This window comes from Pteronotus mesoamericanus, unplaced genomic scaffold (assembly GCF_021234165.1).
Source record: "Pteronotus mesoamericanus isolate MK-2021 breed Mesoamerican mustached bat unplaced genomic scaffold, CSHL_Meso_final contig_182, whole genome shotgun sequence".
In the NCBI taxonomy this organism is placed as follows: Eukaryota; Metazoa; Chordata; class Mammalia; order Chiroptera; family Mormoopidae; genus Pteronotus; species Pteronotus mesoamericanus.
Window position 1 is genome coordinate 30508490 of NW_026555078.1, and position 19519 is coordinate 30528008.

General features: G+C 33.7%; 1 protein-coding gene across 1 annotated transcript in view; it reads left to right on the forward strand.

Moving 5' to 3' along the window:
* EXOC5 (exocyst complex component 5) overlaps nt 1–7613 on the forward strand; it is a 43231-nt gene extending 35618 nt beyond the window's left edge. The window contains exon 18 of the mRNA XM_054567512.1: nt 314–7613. Coding sequence (XP_054423487.1) covers nt 314–502 — 189 coding nt within the window. The 3' untranslated portion in view covers nt 503–7613. The remainder of the gene's footprint in view (nt 1–313) is intronic.
* The last annotated feature ends 11906 nt before the right edge of the window (nt 7614–19519 follow it).

Genomic DNA, 19519 nt, shown 5'->3' on the forward strand with positions numbered 1-19519 from the left:
GTTTAAATTATTTAAGATAAGTGCTAAATTGATGATAACTATTTCTAGTCCACAAAAGTATAAATGATTGTTATGATAGAAGAAAATTGACAAAATAGGTATCTTTTTGGAAAGATGATAGCCAAGTTTATGTAATGACTACAATATTTCTGTTTTAATACTTTAGGAGCTTTTAAAAATTCTAATATATTGAACCCTCCCACATGAGTAAATCCTGACTGATAGTATGTACATGAGAAGAATTTACTAATCATAGAACTAGAAATTACTTTGTTTTAATATTTTTTTTCCTTCTTCTCTTATCTCAATTTAGATTCCACTGGTATTACAGCTTTTTGATACTCTGCATGCACTTTGCAATCTTCTGGTAGTTGCCCCAGATAATTTAAAGCAAGTCTGCTCAGGAGAACAACTTGCTAATCTGGACAAGAACATTCTTCACTCCTTCGTACAACTTCGTGCTGACTATAGATCTGCCCGCCTTGCTCGACATTTCAGCTGAGGTTGAATTTATAAGGGGAATGTGTTGTACTTCAGCAGGCCTTGGTTGATAGAAAGCACAGGAGATTTCTTATGACATAGCCAACACTTTATGGAAAAAATGACTGTTTGAAAAAACAGCAGCCATATTTACCCTTGAAATATTTTTTAAAGATGTGGACACTACTAGCCATATTTTGTTTTTTTTTTTTTTTACTCTTAAGTTGATTTTTAATACCATTCCACTTCTGTGAAACTATATGTCATGGTTTTCATCCTGGAAAATCTTAGTGTCAGAAGGCAAATGAGATGTTACCAGTTTTCCAGTTCATGTTCTTTAATGTATTCCATGGGAAATTTTACCATCCTGTTTTATCAGTTTTAATGACCTTCAGCACTGGTAATTGTTAACCAAGTTATTTTAGGTATTCCTAGAGAACTTTTTCCTCTTTCGAAAGGTTAACAATTGAGCATAATTTCCGTAGTTGGTTGACTGGATTTTTTGTGAGGTACAACCATAGTACTATTTCAAGAAAAATGTTATACACTAAAATGATGAAATGTTTTATGTAGATATTAGGAATGGATTAGAATATATCTGCTTTTTGGAGGAAAAAACACGACTTAAAGTTTACTATTATTTGGTAAACAGATTTTAAGTCATTGCTAGCAAGAAATTAATAAAACTACCTTGTTTTATATTTCAGTTAAGATAAGGTGGAGGACCTTAACAGAAAGACAATATTTATTCATTGTTTTAATATTGTAAGGGAGGTAAAAAAGTGAGGTATTCTCTAAATAGTGCAAATGAGAAATATTGACAATGTTTAGCAACAAAGCAATCCTTTAATATTTCTATCTTAAGGTTAAACTGGAATAATTTGGGATGGCTAAACATGCAGATAGTCTTATATTTTAATAGGAATTGGGAATTGATAGTCTAAATCTGGAGATGAGCTTTGCAAAGTTAGTTCTTTTTAAATCTATAGTTTCTGTAATTACCTTTTTCAAGGCATTTCTGAAGCAGTGCCTACTGAATGTAATTAATTGAATTGGCTTGATATGGTGACATAATAAATCACTTATAAAATTTTAAATATCAAGTGGAAATTTAGAAAGGCTATTACTCTGTAAACTTGCTCTGTGAAAATGCATTCTTAAACTATATGTAGTGTTTCAGCTTCCATTATGCTGTTTATAATCTTATAGGAACAGATTAATGTTCAGCTCATTCTTGGCATTTTTTTCTCTTAATGTAGGCATTTTGGCCTAATTTTGGAAAACTACTTTTTTTTAAAGAATGTTTCTGAGTGGTCATCCATTTTACCAAAACTTTCAGGTCTAGAGCTAGCTACTATTTAAGTTACTGTTGACTGAATTCTCTTCATTTTCTGTTTAGCCCAGTGTTATCAAGGTGAGCAAGACAAATGAAGTATGCCAACATTTATTAAAGCATTTAAGGAAATTGTGACAGCTTTAGAAAGCTGTCTAGTTTTCTATTCCTTAGCCAAGGGAGAACCAGAATAGGTTTTGGATAGCAGAGAAAGTCATATGCTTGTATTATTGCCATTTTGGAAAGCTCTGATGTGAACTCACATTATACCTCTGTTACTTAAAAGCCAACAATTTTAAACCAGTAGTTTTACTGGCCATTTGAACTCTTTGTATACAGTGTCCATTTGTAAAAAGGGGTTGGGGGGTCGATCTCAAAACATGAGAGAACATTTTAAGACTTCCAAAACAAAGAAGCACTTCAAATTACTTTGTTTAGATTAATTTAAAAATGTACGACATATACTTGTTGCATAGATATTTTGTTAATTATTATTCCCATGCTTGAGTTCTGTGCAGTATTTTGCATTATGTCCATTGACAGGACAGTGACAAAGAAAACTCATAAGTGATTACTTAATTTAGAAGTGTTAATATTAATGCTCAATAAACAAATTCCCTGCAATTGTTTTTTTTTATTTTCACTTTATTTTTTGCATTTAAGGACTCCATACTGAATTTTATAAATTATTTTTTATTTAAATTTTAATTTTTAAGATGTTTCTTATTTTTTATAACATAGGTCTTCTCACTTCCTTTTTTAGCAGAAATATTCCAATTTTTACAATATTTTTGATAATTACAGCCACTACAAAATTTTACCCAAAATTTATGGCTCAAAAGAGATGATTAGTAAGGGAAATGTTTTTCATATGTACATGGTAATTTTAGGTAGCAATAATGGAACTTTGTATATTCGTAACTTTAGCCAACATTTGAATAAAGATAATCTTTGCAATTTTTCTGCAGTTCCACATGAGTTAACAGCAATATTTAGGTAATATGTTGAAGTTGGAAATGTGCTCTAAAACACTGCAAATTAATTATTTTTCCAAAACTTGAGTATATTATGTTTGCATAAAATGGTACAGAAAGTGAAATACAGAACACAGATTTAAGAAGGAAGTCGGGTGTTTATATGTTATGATATTGAAAAAAGATGTTCAACCAGAATAGATAAATAGTCCTTATGAAGAGCTATTAAATAACAGCTGGGTGGAACAGTGGACTGACTCTTCCAAGACACTTATTAGCCTCATTTTATGAGGATCCACTATGGTTGCAAGTCCCTAGCATTTTTCTTGTTTTAAAAAGAGCTGCTAAGTAGGTTAATTTATGATATACTTCAGGCCATTTTCTTTCATTTTAAGTATTTCACTATCTGAATATCAGCCTTCTGGCTCTTAGTTAAATAAGTGAATTATCAGCCACTACATTGATTCAAAGTGGAGAATGTACTGCTTCCTTAAAATTCTTTTTCTTGTCTGTGATGTTGAATATTTACAAGTAACCAAATAAAGAGATTTAGGTTCCTGGAATGCCACACAACCCCTTAAGGTAGTCCTGTGTTCATAAGGCAGAGCCTGAGGCATGCTTGTTGAGCTGTATGTGACAGTAAGGTTCCCTCAGTGCATAATTTGTTAGTGACTTAAAAAGCTCACATCCGGGAGTTTAACTGTTTTTGATGCAAAAATTTTCTGCATACTACCTGTATATTGCCCATTTTGGCTCAGATATGTGATATGTTTTGTAGTGGCATACTGAGTTCTCCTGATTTCTAATGGAGCATTCGATACACAAACATTCAGTGATTTCATCCACTTAGTTTAATTGTATTTAGTTCCTGTAGTATTCTTTTTGTTTGAGAAAGTCTGTCCTGAAATACGTGTGTACTTTGGAGGAAAAGACCAGTCCATATTGTTAGAGTAAATAATTCTACATAAAGTAAAAAGAGCAGATTTTTAATTTTGATGCACAATAAAGATAATTATAGCTACATTTATGGACTTAAGGTCCATGCACTGTGCTAAGCCCTTTGCATTTATTATCTCATTTGATTCTAAAACAGCCCTAGGGGTTGTGTACTTATTATACCCATTTGACAGATGAAATACGTAAGGCATATAAATGTTAAGTAGACCTGTTCAGGGTCTACAGCTAGTAAAAGGCTGAGCTTGAAACCTAACTCTGCACACACTGTTTAATACAAGATTCTTATGTAACATTGAATAGGTCCCTTTTTTTTTGATAGGCTCATCACTTGATTAATTTTATTTTCATCAAATGTTTAGTTCTCATTGTAGTGTTTAGGTTATGAAATTGATATACAGTGTCAGTATCTAATTTGCCATTGGATTTTTTTAATGTGTGATAATACTTTTAAACTTGGTTTTTAAAATTGTGTAAGTGGGCATGAAATTTTAATTGAAGTTTGTACCTAATAGAAATATTTCCATCAAAAAGTTCTCTTTAGTGAGTATTCTTTTACATAATACTGTTTCTACTTAATTTTATAATATAAAGAGTTCAAGTATTTTGTACCATATCTTGTAACATGGGAGTAAATGACAACTCTTTGGAAGATAAGAAGAAATCAGTATTTCTGCCTTCAAAAACAAATTATTTTAATGTCATAAGTTTGCCGATTCTATTAATTATTTAGGACATTGGTAGTTTTTAAATGGCTAATGTAGGAGTGCAAGTGTGAGGGGAAAATGTACTCAGTTTATTAATAATAGGTAATCATTTCTATGTATCAAAAATTACATGTCTAATCTTTTTAAAAGTTGCCTTAACTCTTAACTTTTATTTGTACCAGTGATCAGTTCTTTCTCTTTCCAAATTTAAGGAGGGGAAATCCCACAAGTGTATATGAGAGAGAAACATGATACATTAGAGAGTAAGAAATTTATTTGGTGATTTGAAGCAGCTAGGCTGATAACCCTGGGCTTAACAAGATTGGTATTTTTAAACTAGGTCCTGTACACTTTAACACTATTATTTGGGAAGTAGCCGTAAAGCAGTTCTTATGATTACTATCACTTTTGGGGGAAGAGACAGGTAATTAACCATAGTTGCTCATTTTCTAAGTGGTTTAGAAGGTTTCAGTCTGCCTCACCATACAAAGCCAATTTAAATATGAATATATCACATCATACTCCAAGCAGCAAACAGTCTAAGAGGAAATTCATTTATTCAGAAGGCATAGTTTTGTGCTAGATAGCAGTGATGCATTACAAATATATAATTATTTGCACTAATATTTGAGCAGGTGGAATGGATTAGAAAATGGTCAACATTATACTGCTGATAACATGTATTTTTCTATATTAATATGTACTGTGCAACATGTATTAATATTGTCAATAATTCATTTTAGCCATGATACTAATATTTATATTACTGTGTTGAAGAGACAGTATCCAACTGAGCCACTTTTAATTTAAAAGTCAAATTGGTTATTAAGTTTACTTTCAGAAACCACTTAAATTACTTTATAATCATTGGGAAGTCAGTAAAACAGAATCATCAGTGACTAGTGACTTAATAGGAAGAAATATGCAGGGTTAAGAATAGGGGGAGAAATATGGAGTAAGTTGTTTAATTTATAGCTCAGATGAATGACTTCCTCTTGTTTTCACCATTGGCAGTTTTAAGTGAAGGAAATGTCTTATTCCTTCCAGAGAATCTTCATATTAGTAAACTAAGCCTGAAGATTGGATGGACCCAACTCCAAGAAGTTAACCTCCTGTAGTGGACATTCAAATTTTTTAGATTAAACTTGGAGAGGTAGGAAGCTTTCATAATGTCCCTGTTATCCTAAATAGGCAGATGCTTTTGAATGAGGCCATCTCTTTTTACCTGCCTATCATTTTAATCTTTATACTGTGGGTAAATTTGGTTCCTTTGAACTCTGGTGTTTTGTTACGACAATTCTATCAAATCTGCAGCCTTTTGCTATAGAGAATATTATCCAAGTAGAATCTGGAAAATGCTGACCTAAAGAAAACTGAAACTACCTCTAAGTATATTGTTTGCAGATGCTGTGTGCTATTTAGAGGATTCACATGGAATTGTGTGAAAATACTTGATAAGGTATACTAAGTGCCTTTATATTAGGATTCTCCAGTGGGATGTATTTTTAATTTTTGCCACATGGGGGAGATGTTATTTTTATAGTAATACCTACATTTTTGTTTGATTTTAAAAATAGAACTCACATAGCTTCTCTCTACTGAACAGCACCTAGGAACATGTCACTATCCTAACAGGAAAAGAGAGTGCGTGTGCGTATGTCCATACACACATGTGCGTACATACTTAAATGAGATTCAGAAGGTTATTTGTGAGAAAAATTTTAGGGCAACTTGACACAAAATTAAAACAGTTTTGAAGAACATATGTATACACAGGAGTTGTCCAAAGTCCATAGTAATTAAAGTTATTTTTTTTAGAGTTACAGATCATGAATTCCTTTATCAACTCTAAGAATAATAATCTATGGACTGGTTTTCTCCATTCTCCTTAAAAAAAAACTTTTTGAAACAATCTGAAGCTTATAGAAATGTTGTAAATACTGTACAAATAAAAATTTTCCACTTTAACAGTAAGTTGCTGGTATAATAACACATCACCTGTCAATACCTTCGTATTTCCAAAAAGAAGGAATTCTTCTATATAACCATGATTACAGCCTTCAAAATCAGGAAGTTAACATTGATTTATTACTCCCATCCAATCCTTAGACACCAAGTTTCAAGTTTTACTAATGATCCCAGTAAGGATTAGTTCAAAATCTTATGTTAGCATAGGTCATAAGCTCTCTGGTTCCTTTCGCCTTGGAACAGTTCCTTAGTCTTTCCTTGACTTTAGTTATCCTTAGCATTTTTGTAGACTATAGGACAGTTATTTTGTAAAACATCTGTCCTTAAATTTGGATTTATCGGTTTACTCATGATTAGATTCCAGTTGTGCTTTTTATTGGCAGGGGTATTATAGAAGCAATTTTGTGTTCTCATTGCATCCTATCAGGTAGTGTACAATTTCAGTTTGCCTCATTTCTGATGATGTTCATTTTGATCAGTTGCTTAGAATACTACCTTTCAGGCTCCGTCACTGTAAATTAACTGTTTTTCTCTCAGTATTTTGTGGGGAGGTAATTTGAAGCTATTTATATATCTTGCTCTTAATCAGAATTTTAAATTATTAATATTAGTAATGATTTGTGGTTTTCTAGTCAATGGATTATTTCTTTTGACTCTTGAATTATCCCACAGTTGATCAGTGGGAGCTCCCTTCAGCCTGGCTCCTGTGTCCTTTTGACATGTTGTCATCATTTTTTAAAGCACTTCTTACTTTTGAGCACGCAAGATTTCCCAAACTCATTTTGTGCTTCCTTGTTGCCTCAGTTCTGGAATCAGCCATTTTTACGCCTTTTAGTGGAAATTGGTATTTAGAAGCCACAACTTGTGTGTGAGATGTCTTATTATGATTGGGATGCCATTGCCCCCACTCCTCCTCAGTGGACAGTGCTAGAGAGCTTTATGTATGTATGCAGCACACACATGTATATATTTTAAATGTACACACACATGCATACGGTTCTTTCTTTGTGTGACACCCTTCACACCCCACTTGAACTCCCAACACCTCATTTTGGGTTTTTTCCCTCCCCACTCAGGAGGAGGTCTTGTTCACCCCTTTTATAGCCACGAAGCTTTGGCTATAGGACAGAGTTGGGGGAATGAAAATGGTCATTACAGAAAACATGTAAAAAAAATTTAAAATCTAAATAAAAATTATCCATAATTTAATCATTCACAAACAACTCTTTTTTGGTGTGTTTTTCTTTTACTGTAGTGAACAAAATAGTAAAGCTGAATTGAGAAGGGTAAAGTGTTTATGCCCAAAACATGGAACTTACATTTTGAAGGAGTTAAATTTCAAATGAATATCATGTTCTATAATGTATCTCCTCGCTACTGTGAAGTTGCTAATATTGATAGAGAACATCAGAGAAACTTGATTGTGTGAATGGAAATCTGACCATTAAGTATTGAATAGCAATAGGATATTTTTACTAAAAAAGTTCTAACGAAAAAGGATAATACAGTTGTTTTGTAGGCCATAAAATAAAAATATAAAAATACATTGAAGTAGGATAGACTTTATGTGAGAAAGGAATATATATCTGGATTGTATTTAATACATGTTAAAATAAATGTTATGTGAACTAGAGGTCTATGTGCATGGGCAAATCACTCAACTCTGTTTCTTTGTTAGGTCTCTCATGATCATTGCTAGGGCTAAAATTCTAATTCTAAATGCAAGAAAAATTCAGGCTTTCTGTTAAGAGCTAATAGTGATGTCAGAAATAATTTAGCTGAAGAAGTTATATCTGATCCCAAGTGAGAATATCGGAGAGTCAAATCCTCCTGCATTGCTACCAGCATGCAGTGACCATACAAGGCCTGTCCAGATGTTATCCAGCCATGTAACATGAAAAATAGAGGCATTTATTGAAGAAGATGGGAGATACAAGAAACACTGTACATAGGAGAAGGACGCCTCAGTCCCCTTCAAAGTAGGCATCTTGGGTCCTCACACAGTTCTCCCAGTAGCCATCAGCTGCCCTGTCATATTTTCCTGAATCTCGTCAATGGTCTGAAATCTTCCCTTTCGAAGGTGATATTAGATTTGGGAAAAGCTGGAAGTTGTAGGGCACCAAACCTGGGCTGAAGGGGAGCTGAATCACCTGGGTAATTTGATGTTTTGCAAAAAAAACTTGCAGGGGATGTGATGCATGAGCAGGAGCATTGTTGTGATGAAGCTGCCAATTACTAGTTGAATATAACTGTGGCCTTTCAAATCATCTGAATGTTTTCCATGGAGGAATGCTCAAGCTTAATGCAAAATCTGATGCCGATTTGTTGGTCTACTCAATTATCTTGAATGCAACACCCACACAGTACAAGAGCCCATTCAATGGAGTCTACACCCTCACTGACTAGTGCAGTGAAGTCATTGTTTACACATGCACATTCCAGTCGATGTCGTGCAAATCATTCGTGCAATTAGTGGCTGGACTTTTTCCAGGCAGACCTCATATGCATACCATTGTGATTAAGAGCTAAGGCTCTTGAATCATACAAATGGCAGATGTTCATCTTGGCTTTGTTATTTACTAATTATATGACTTTGTACAACCATTGTAAATTAGGAAGAAAAGACATTTGTGATGATTTTTAATCCTGCCACTTTTGTGTTTTGGAGGTGTTTGCAGTCCTATGGGGCGGTCACTCATTCGGTCATTCTTCAACAAACATTGAAATTCTGTTTTTTGTCAGGTACTGCATTAGAAGTCAGTATTTTAGGTAAATACAAAGATCTTGCCCTCAAAACTGTGACTAGATAGTTAATATATGCAACAAATTATAGTCCTCTCTATAAGTGCCATAATAATAGCATGGAACCAGGTACTGCAAGAGCCCAAAGGGAACGGGCGTTATAATTTGTGGGCTAGTAGGGGGTGGGGTAAGTAATTAAAGCTGTTCAAGTTACTTTTTATTAAACACCTACTGTGCCAGGCATCTTGCTAAGAACATACTGCACTTAATCCTCACACTATGATATAAGTACTATTATCATCACCATTTTGCACGTGAGGGAACAGAAGTTAGATAACTTGGCCAAGGTTACATATGTAAAAAGTAATCAAGTCAGAATTCAAACTGTACTTGCATGCTTTCAGATCCAGTGCATTAACTATTTTCTCTTACCTCTAAGAAGTTTTCAAAAAAGGTTACATTTCAGCTGGACTTTACAAAGACAAGGAGTATTTCAGGAAATAAGGAAGGCAAATGGGCATTCCAGGTTGAACAGATTCACACTTCCAAAGGTGTGGTGCAGGAGTCACTGGTATAGTCACTGATGGCAGGACCCTTACACTTCTGTGAGTAGAGCTCAGGGTGTATAGTCTATCAAAACAGGTGAGTGAAGCTGGAATAATTGGGTGGCGTTAGCTTCTTAAGAATCTTAAGTACTATCATAAAGACAACAGAACCAACCATTAATGATTAAGGAGGTGAATGACCTGAACAACTTTAAAAAGATGACAGAGCAATGTATGCATTGGATGAGAGGGGAGAAGAAAGCAGAAGGCAGGCCATTGCATTGATCTGGATGTTGAAGCCCTGAAGTCGAGGAGTTGATGGATTTTAGGAATAGTTGGAATATTAAACCAATAGAACTTACTGTGTTGCTTATTGGACATGGAGGGCAAAGAAGAGAAAGAAAAAGAAATTTCTAAGATTCTTATGTATCTTGGTGAATACTAATTATTGACATATATTAGCAGAAGTAGATATAGGGGGAATGTCAGTGAATGCTGGAAGAACATCTATTCTCTTAGTAGGAGAATTTGGTTAATGTCATGTAAAAAAATTTAAGCTAAAGTCTGCATTTTTCTCAGTGATACTATAAAGGTGGCAGAAGAAAAATCCATTTTACTTTATGCCTTTGCAACATAGGAATGGTTTTGGAATTTGAATCATACACTATAGATAAATGGATAGCTGTTGTTTTCTTAAAAAAAATTCTATCATTTTAGTGTATCAATATAATAGGTAGGCTCAAATGGATTGACAACCACTCCACTCTGAAGTCGGTTTTTAAGAAAGTTTAAATTGGAAAGTATGTAGAGGACTCTGTAGTTGGACTGTTTATGAGCCTGGAATGCTTTACACCTTGATTCCCAATTCTGAGGTAGAATTTTCCACTTTAATTCTGAGGATGTTAGGTAGCTTCTTCTGGGGAGACACTGCTGAGCTTGAGATACTGCAGATCTATAACATAGTTCTTAAGTCATTATATTTAACTGTAATCCCAAAAGAAACATGATTATCTTAGTAAGGTTAACAAAAATGACTCCTTGGCAAAAGTATGTGGAGAGTGTAATTACATATTGTGGATATACCGCAAACTAATTTTCTTTGATGGATTTCAGATAGGTGTTTTGAAAGCATATTTTTGGGTCTTTTAGAACTTTGACATAGCTGAGTTGTCCAGAGCAGGGTACTATTTAACCAAAGGATTAGCAAAATCCTCTAGATGTAATTTATTTCTAAATCTAATAGAAAAGAACACCACACATTGTTATCCTTATATATCAGATGCTTTCTATTCTGCTTTAGCAATTTTACTGACAATGAAGTCAAGTTATTTTCATTGTGATTACTAATGGCTTTGATCAAAAGAACATTTACAGAATATTGAATATTAAGAAATTTGTGGATACAAATTTTTATTAAAATTCAGAAATATTTAGTAAATATTTTAATGTTAATGCATATTTAACTTTAATTAGTAAAAAGGTGTGTCTTTAAAATGTTTTAATATTTTGATTTTTCTCCTATAAAGGAGATTATAAAAGTAAATGATAGTGACACATAACTACAGGATGCATGTTTACTGCAAGTGCACATAGAAATTTACAAAATTGATTATGTGCTAGGCTGTAACGTCCTAACAGTTTTCAAAAATTTGAAAGTATTCCGGGTGTATTCAGTAACTGTAGTGGAATTAAGCTGGAATAAAAGTTTACTAAAATATTTTCTTACAATTAGAAACAATTTCTAAGTAACTCAGAAGTAAAAAAAACATAATAGAAATCAGAAAATATTTGAACTGAATAGTAAAAATACAGTTTATAAAACTGGTGGGATGCAGCTAAAGTAATGCATAGAGAAAAAATTAAAGCCTTAAATATTTTGGAAAAGAAGCAAAGGTGAAAACAATTATTTAAATATCCATTTTAAAAGTATCAAAATAAGTACATAGAAAGGAAAGAGGGAAAATAAAATACTAAAATATAACATACAGGAGAGAGGCTCAGTAAAAAAAGTTTTATATCCCTCATATGAGTGAAGTAATATGGTTCTTGACTTTTTCTCTCTGACTTGTTTTGCTTAGCATGCTATATTCTCAAGATCCATCCATATGACTGAGTAGTATATACAACTGAAAGCAACAACTGAACAAGACAGACAAATGAAATTCATAGACACAGACAACATTATGGTGATTACCAGTGGGAAGGGGATGGAGGTAGTAAAGGGGGTCAAATACATAGTGACGGGAGAAGATTTGACTTTGGGTGGTAAACACACAATGCAATATACACGTGTATACCATACATAGGTAGTATACTTGAAACCTATATAATTAACGTATGGCACCCCAATAAGTTTAATAATAATAAAGCTGGTTTTCTGGGAAGACTACTGAAACGCGTACTTCTGCAAGAACTGATCAGGGGGAAAAAAAGAAAGCATGCACAACCAATATCATAAAAGGAGAAACTTCTGTACTTGTTCTACAGACATTAAAAAGAAAACAAAAGGTTAATATGACCAATTTTGCCAACAAACTTTAAAAAGTGCTTCAAAAAATTTTTAAAACTGAATAACTGATATAAAATAGAAAACAATTGTATATTTATTAAAATAGTCCATAATTAAAGACTTCACTGTTAGAAAACTTTGGCTTAGATTGCTTCCTTGATTAATGCCCCCAAACATTAAAGAAAGAATACCAATTTTTCACAACTACAGAACAGAAAAGGAAGAATAAATTCCCAACACTTTTATAATGCCAATATAATCTTGATGCCAAAAACAAAGACATTATAGCAAAGGAAAATTATAACAATCTTTGATGAGCATGGATGCTAAAAATCCTAAACAAAGTAACTAAAAATCCAAACCCAATGATACATAAAAAGGAAAATATATCACAACCACATTAGTTTTATTTTAAGGATGCAAAGTTGATAAAATATTTGAAAATCAATGAAATGTACCATATTAACAAAAAAAATAAAAGCAGAAAAACATTAAATTCAATACCCGTTGATAATAATACCACTTTGCAAATCAGGCATCAAAAGAATTTCCTTAATCTGACAAAACATTACAGGACAAAGTAGGTTTACAGTTGTAAATAATACAATAATTAAAATAATACAAGAATAAACTTGTACTCAAATGTAAACCTAATTTTGCCCATCCCTATATATAGCAAATAATGGTGAAATACTGAAATCAATATTCCTGAGGTCAGTAATGAGACAGAGATGCTTGCTATCACCACTTCTGTTTAATATTGTAATGGAGCTTCTAACCAATGCAATAATATGAGAAAAAGAATTGTTAAGGCAGACAGGAAGAAATAAAGCATTATTTGCACATGATGTGATCGTGTACCTAGACAGTCCAAAGAGTTTACAAATGTTTTCATAGTGATTTTAGTGAGATTGTTGGTTTCAAACTCAATATACTACAAATTAACTATACAAATTATTCTTTATATGAATGAGCAATTTGAAAATAACTTCTAAATTATACACATTACAAAACATCAAATACCTAAGAATAAAGCTAGTGAAACATGCAAGACATCTATGCATAAGACTATAAAACACTGACAGAAAGGCAGTGAGATGCTATATTCATGGATCAGAAGACTCAGTATTATAAATCAATTTTCCACAAAGTAACCTACAAATTCAACAAAATCCTAGTCAAAATTTCAGCTTGCTTGTGGCAATTAACAGGCTGATTCTAAAATTTATATGGAAATGCCATGGTTCAATAATAGCTAAGATATTCTTTAGAGAAGAAAAATTGAGAACTTCACTATAATAAGTACCAATACGTATTCACTGTAATAAGTACCAATACTTATTACAAAGTTACCATTATTAAGACAGTACAATATTGACAAAAGATTGGAAAATAGACTTAATTGAACAGAAAAATGATATAGAAATAGACTGACACATGCATGGATACTTGATTTATGATAAAATTGGTGCTGAGGAGTATATGTATATATGAATCATGATTCCCCTACTTAATAACATACACTAAAATAAATTCCAAGTGGATTATGTGCCCAAATGTGAAAGATAAAATAAAGCTTCTAGAATATAATAGGCAAGTATCTTCCTGATTGGCTAAAATATCTTTGCAAGAGCCTTCTAAAGGGCCTACACAAAATTTTTATTTGCATCCACTTACCCTGGTCTCTGGCAAAGGTGGGGTCAGAATGGGATAGATACACCTGAGAAAATGACTGGCGAAGGAGGCTTTGGGGAGAGAACTGAGAGAGTAGCCAGCCGGATCTCGGTGCTGACTCATTCACCATGTGGCAGCAGCCATCTTGCCCAGGCAGAGACCACTCCCCCTGAGTGGCACCAATATCAGAGGACCCAAAGCCCCGCCCCCAGGTGGGATTCTACCCCACCCTGTGCTGTCTAAGCCACCTGCTGAGTACAGAGTGGCAGCCACAGACAGTAGATCCCTGGCTAAAAGGGGCACAGAGAGGTCTGGAGACACTTGAAGAGAGACTGGAGATGGAGGCTTTGGGGGAGAACAGTAGCTGGCGGGATCCCAGTGCTGACTCCTCCCTCATACGGCTGCAGCTACAGAGGACCCAATAACACTTCCCCCAGGAGGGACTCTACCCCGTCCTGAGCTGTCTAAGCTAGCCTGCTGAGTGCAGAGTGACTAGATTAATAGCTGAAGGACATGGCCACAGACAGTAGATTCCTGGAAGTCTTGAACAGACTGCCTAAAGTCAGACAGGGACGACATCTGACATCATTAGAAGCAGATCCAGAAAGAAAAAACAGTGGTCTCATACCATAGAAGTCTATACCACAAAGTCAGGAAATCAAGACAGATCAACTTAAGAAGCAGAAACAAAAAAGAAGTCTCACAAATAATGGGAAGACAAAGAAATAACCCCCAGTCAAAGGGAAAGGAGGAATCCCCAGAAAGAGAACTAAATGAAATAGAGACAAGTAAACTATCAGATATTGAGTTTCAAACAACAGTTCTAAGGAAGTTCAGTGAGCTCAGTGAGCTCAGAGAGAATTACCAAAAACTACAGGGAAACTACGAGGAACTTATTGCAAACTATATCAGCATGAAAAAGGACATAGGAACTATCAATAAGAGACAAGAGGAAATGAATACAATTTCTGAGTTGAAGAACACAGTAGAAGAAATCAAAAGCAGGCTAGCTGAAGCTGAGGACCAAATCAGCAAGCTGGATAAGATAGAAAAAAGCTCCCAGAAAGAGCAAGAAAACAAAAGAAGACTCAAAAAGAATGAAGAGGCATTTAGGGAAATGCAGAACAACCTGAAATGAAATAATATCCGTATAATAGGGATACCAGAAGGAGAAGAGGATGAGGAAGGGATAGAGAACCTGTTTGAAAAAGTAATGATGTAAAACTTCCCTAATTGGAGGAGAGAAAAAGCCACACAAGTCCAGGAAGCACAGAGGGTCCCATTCAAGAGGAACCCAATGAGGCCTACTACAAGACACATCATCATTGAAATGGCAAATATCAAAAACAAACAGAGAATCCTAAAGGAAGCAAGGGAGAAAGAGGCAGTAACATAAGGGAGCCCCAATATAGCTAGCAGCTGACTTCTCAACAGAAACACTGCAAGCCAGAAGGGAACAGTGAGAAATATTCCATGTAATGAAACGCAAAGGCCTGCAACCAAGACTGCTCTACCCAGCAGAGCTCTCAATTAAAATAGAAGGCAAAATAAGGAGTTTCCCAGACAAAAGAAGCCTAAAAGAATACACCTCCACCAAACCAGCATTGCAAAATGTGCTAAAGGGACTGCTTTAAGAAAATGAAGAAAAAGAGTCTATGAATACCCAGTTCCTTTCACAGTTGCCATACTTGATATTATCAATATTTTTAATATGTATTAATCTGTGACAATGATGTGTTATTATATTTATTCCTTTATTATTTGTTGAAACTAAACCTGTTTTTGTATATTTCTTGCCTATTTCTATTATTTTTAAAAAGCTTTAAATGACTTTTTGGTATTCTTTATCCATTTTTTTATTAAATGTTTGTAGAATTTTTTCCCTAAAAAAAACCAAACAAACCATTAACCCTTTTTAAATGTGTTGCAAATACTTTACTATTCTATTACTTGTCCTTTAACTTTTTATATGTATATTACTGTACAATCTTAAATGTTTAATATAGTCATATTGTCAATATTTTACTTTATAGCTTCTGGATTTAAATATTTTACTTCAGAGTAAGAAAAATATTAGTTTGTATTTTCTCCTAAAACTCCTTAGATTCTATATATTGATTTTTAACTCACATGAATATTTCTTGTATAATGTGTGAAATAGGGCTCTACATTTGTTTTATTTCAAGTAATAGTGGTCCATGCACCTTATTGTTGAATAAACCTTAATTTACCCATTGATTTGAAATATCAACTTAATCATATATTACATTGTTAGATATATATGGTTGTCTCTAGAATGCTCATTATAGTTCATTGATCTACTTGATTATTTCTGTGCTGGTGTCATGTTGGTTTAATTGCTGAGAATTTATAATGGCTTTAAATTTTTTATTGTTTTATAATTAAATTTTACATTTAAAAAAATAAATAAAATCAATCTGCATTTAAGAAAGAGAGAGAGAGATGGAACGCCTACCTTTTGCAACAACATGGATGGAATTGGACAATATTAAGCTAAGTGAAATAAGCCAGTTGATGAAAGACAAATACCATATGATCTCACCTATAAGTGGACTCTATTCAACAAAATAAACTAATGAACAAAATAAACCACTCGCATGGAAATATGGAGCAGACTGAAAGTGACCAGAGAGGATGGGGAAAGAGGATATGGTGGAAAGAAGGGGAAGGGACTAGACAAAGAACATGTATGAGTGACCCATGGACATGGACAACAGAGTGGGAATTGACTGGGAGTGGGGGATGAGGGTGGGATGGGTGTAGAGGGTAAAGGGGGAAAAATAGAGACAACCATAATAGAATAAACATGATTTATGAACTTAAAAAACTATAAAAAATAAAAATACAAGATAAAATATCTTTGCAAATGACAAAAAGAATTAACTTTTAAGTTGGATTACACTAAAGGTAAGAACTTCCAACTATGCTAATACTTGAAAATGAATGGATTTTGAAATTAAGAGTGAGGCGGGGTTAGGACAGAATGCCTCTGAATCTCTTGGGGCTAGAATTTGGAGAACAAGATTTAAAGGGATGAAGATTCTTGAAGAAATTTGTAGGTGGGAATTAAATTGAAAAGTCAAAGGAGTAGGAAAGGTAATTTGCACTCTGCATAATTTAAAAGAGTTTCATATTCAAAATATTTGAGAAACATCTACAAATAATTAATTAAAAAAGACATTCCAATAGAAAAATTGGCAAAAGATTTGAAACAATTTACAGAAGAGGTTATCTAATGCTTAATAGACATATGAAAATGTTCTCAACTGTATTGGTTATCAGGGAACTGCAAGTTATGACCACAATAGGATACCCTTACACATTCCCCAGAATTGCAAAAATTAAGAAGCCTTGACAATCCCATAAGTTGGCAAATGTGAAGCAGGTGGAATTCATATACATTTGTAGTGGGAACAGATATATTGCTCTTTGAATAATTGTTTGCTATTTTCTATTGCATATGCATATCAAGCAATTCTAATCTTCTTTAAGGAGAAGGAAAGGAGGGTAGTGTCTTAAAAGCAGTTTCTGGGGTGCTGTTTTCTTTCTTGGGTACAGTTACATAAATGTGTTCAGTTTGTAATAATTCATAAAGAAGTACACTTATAATTTGTGCACTTTTCTGAATTTAAGTTATATTTTAATAAAAATGTTATTTGAAAGAAAATAATTGAATGTAACAGAACTACTTTAGTTTTGTTTCATAGCCTTTAATGGTGCTGTTAAAATACTGTAGAATTCAGAAGCACATTTTCTAGAACTTCCTGGATATAATACAACTTCTGGCTTGTGCTGTTTATTGAATATTAATATCATCTGACCTTAAAGAATAAGACCCCACTATAGTAACTTCTGTGTAGATGGATTAAAATACATGTTAGTGTATATATATATTTTTTCTCTTTTGTCATTTCTAAAGTAATGTATACATGATATAAATACTTCAAATGTTACAGAAATATACAGTAGTATAGCCAGAAATCTATCATGTAGTGCTTTACTGGCTTGGTCTACAAAAGGCCAATTTTTAAAAAATATTAAAATCTTACATCTCTAATACCTTGAATTCCCCCAACTAAGGTCCTAGTGGTTAATAAAGCTTTACTGCCTGCTTGGGGGATAACCAAAGAACAGCTCCAAAAGTGATTTAGTCTGCCTTTTGCAGTGATTTTTCTCAGGTTCATGAGCCTGAAATTCAGTATCAGGGCTCATGTGGAGTTCCTATCAGCCTCCCAGATGCGGAGTACAATTTAATGCCCATCAACAAAACTCTCCAAGACCTTTCATGCTCCAAATCCAGACTCAAAGAGGCTCTTTATGCCACACCCCCACACTACTGATTCCAAGGCCCATTTAGTTTTCTGCTCTAAAATGATTGAGAGAGGGACTAGAAGGCCAGTCGCAGTAGAGTGGATTTCTCAAAGCCCAAATTAGTTTATTTTAAAAACACCACATAGGAGTCCTATCTAAATCTACATTCAGGGAAAGTAGATTTAGCCAACACCATATCTAGTTACTGAACAACTCCTAATGATTATAGCTAACACTCATGGAGTATTAACATTGTGCCAGATGTTATTTTAATTGGTGCATTCAATCTACACAAAAACGCTATGAGGTAGATAATATTGCCTTCACCTTTAATGGATGAAAGAGTCGAGACATGGAGAAACCCAATGTAAATCCACCCAGGTAGGAGCAGGTAAAGAGAGGATTGAATATGTCAGCTATCTCCCACATGTAATAACATTGACTGTTCTCAGTTAATGTCTCCATTTGGTATCTATCAACTTCAACTGGTCTATCTAACCTTGGAACATTGTCCAGTGAGAAATCTTCAGCACGAAACTTTGCAAACCACTTTTGACACATTCAGTCAGTCACACCACCTTCTCCATACACTACACAAATCTTTTCTGTGTGTTTCAGTTGTATTTTCACCTTTCTTGAAATAAAAAAGCATAATATACTAAAGATGTTGTATTATTTTCATCCATCTTCAGTATTGAAATGGCTACACAAAAATTCACCAATTTTGATGTTTTTATTTTAACACATGCTGATATGACAGCTGTCACAATGCAATCTAACAAAATTGTTTCAAGTGAAGTTGAAGACAACTAAACACTACTAAAACTTTCGGCCAACTCAAAAATTACTAAAATTCTGTGGCACACCAAAATATGTATTTTTTGCCAATCTAACAAAAAAAAAATAGGTATAATTTTTATTCATTCACACCAGATGGCCATTGTATTGACTGCAGTCATTTTTTTTTTATTTGACAATCTAAAGGAAAAGAGGTCAGTGCCCCTGACTAAGTAAGTATTGCATGTTTAAAAAATTCTTGTGGTACGCCAGTTAAAAATCACTGCTTTACCTCATTGAGTTTTCCTGGGCGAGGGTAAAGGCCTTATCAGCATTTGAGAGTTCATTTTACCATTCACTTAGTTCAATGAATATTCATGGAACACCTATAGTGTTCTAGGCATTGTTATAGGCACACGGGATACATCAGTGAACAAAGTCACATATGTTGTTCTGGCAGCAGAAGCCAATCAAAATAATAGATAAATTCTGTAGTACATCAGAAGATAAGTGCTTTAGGGGAA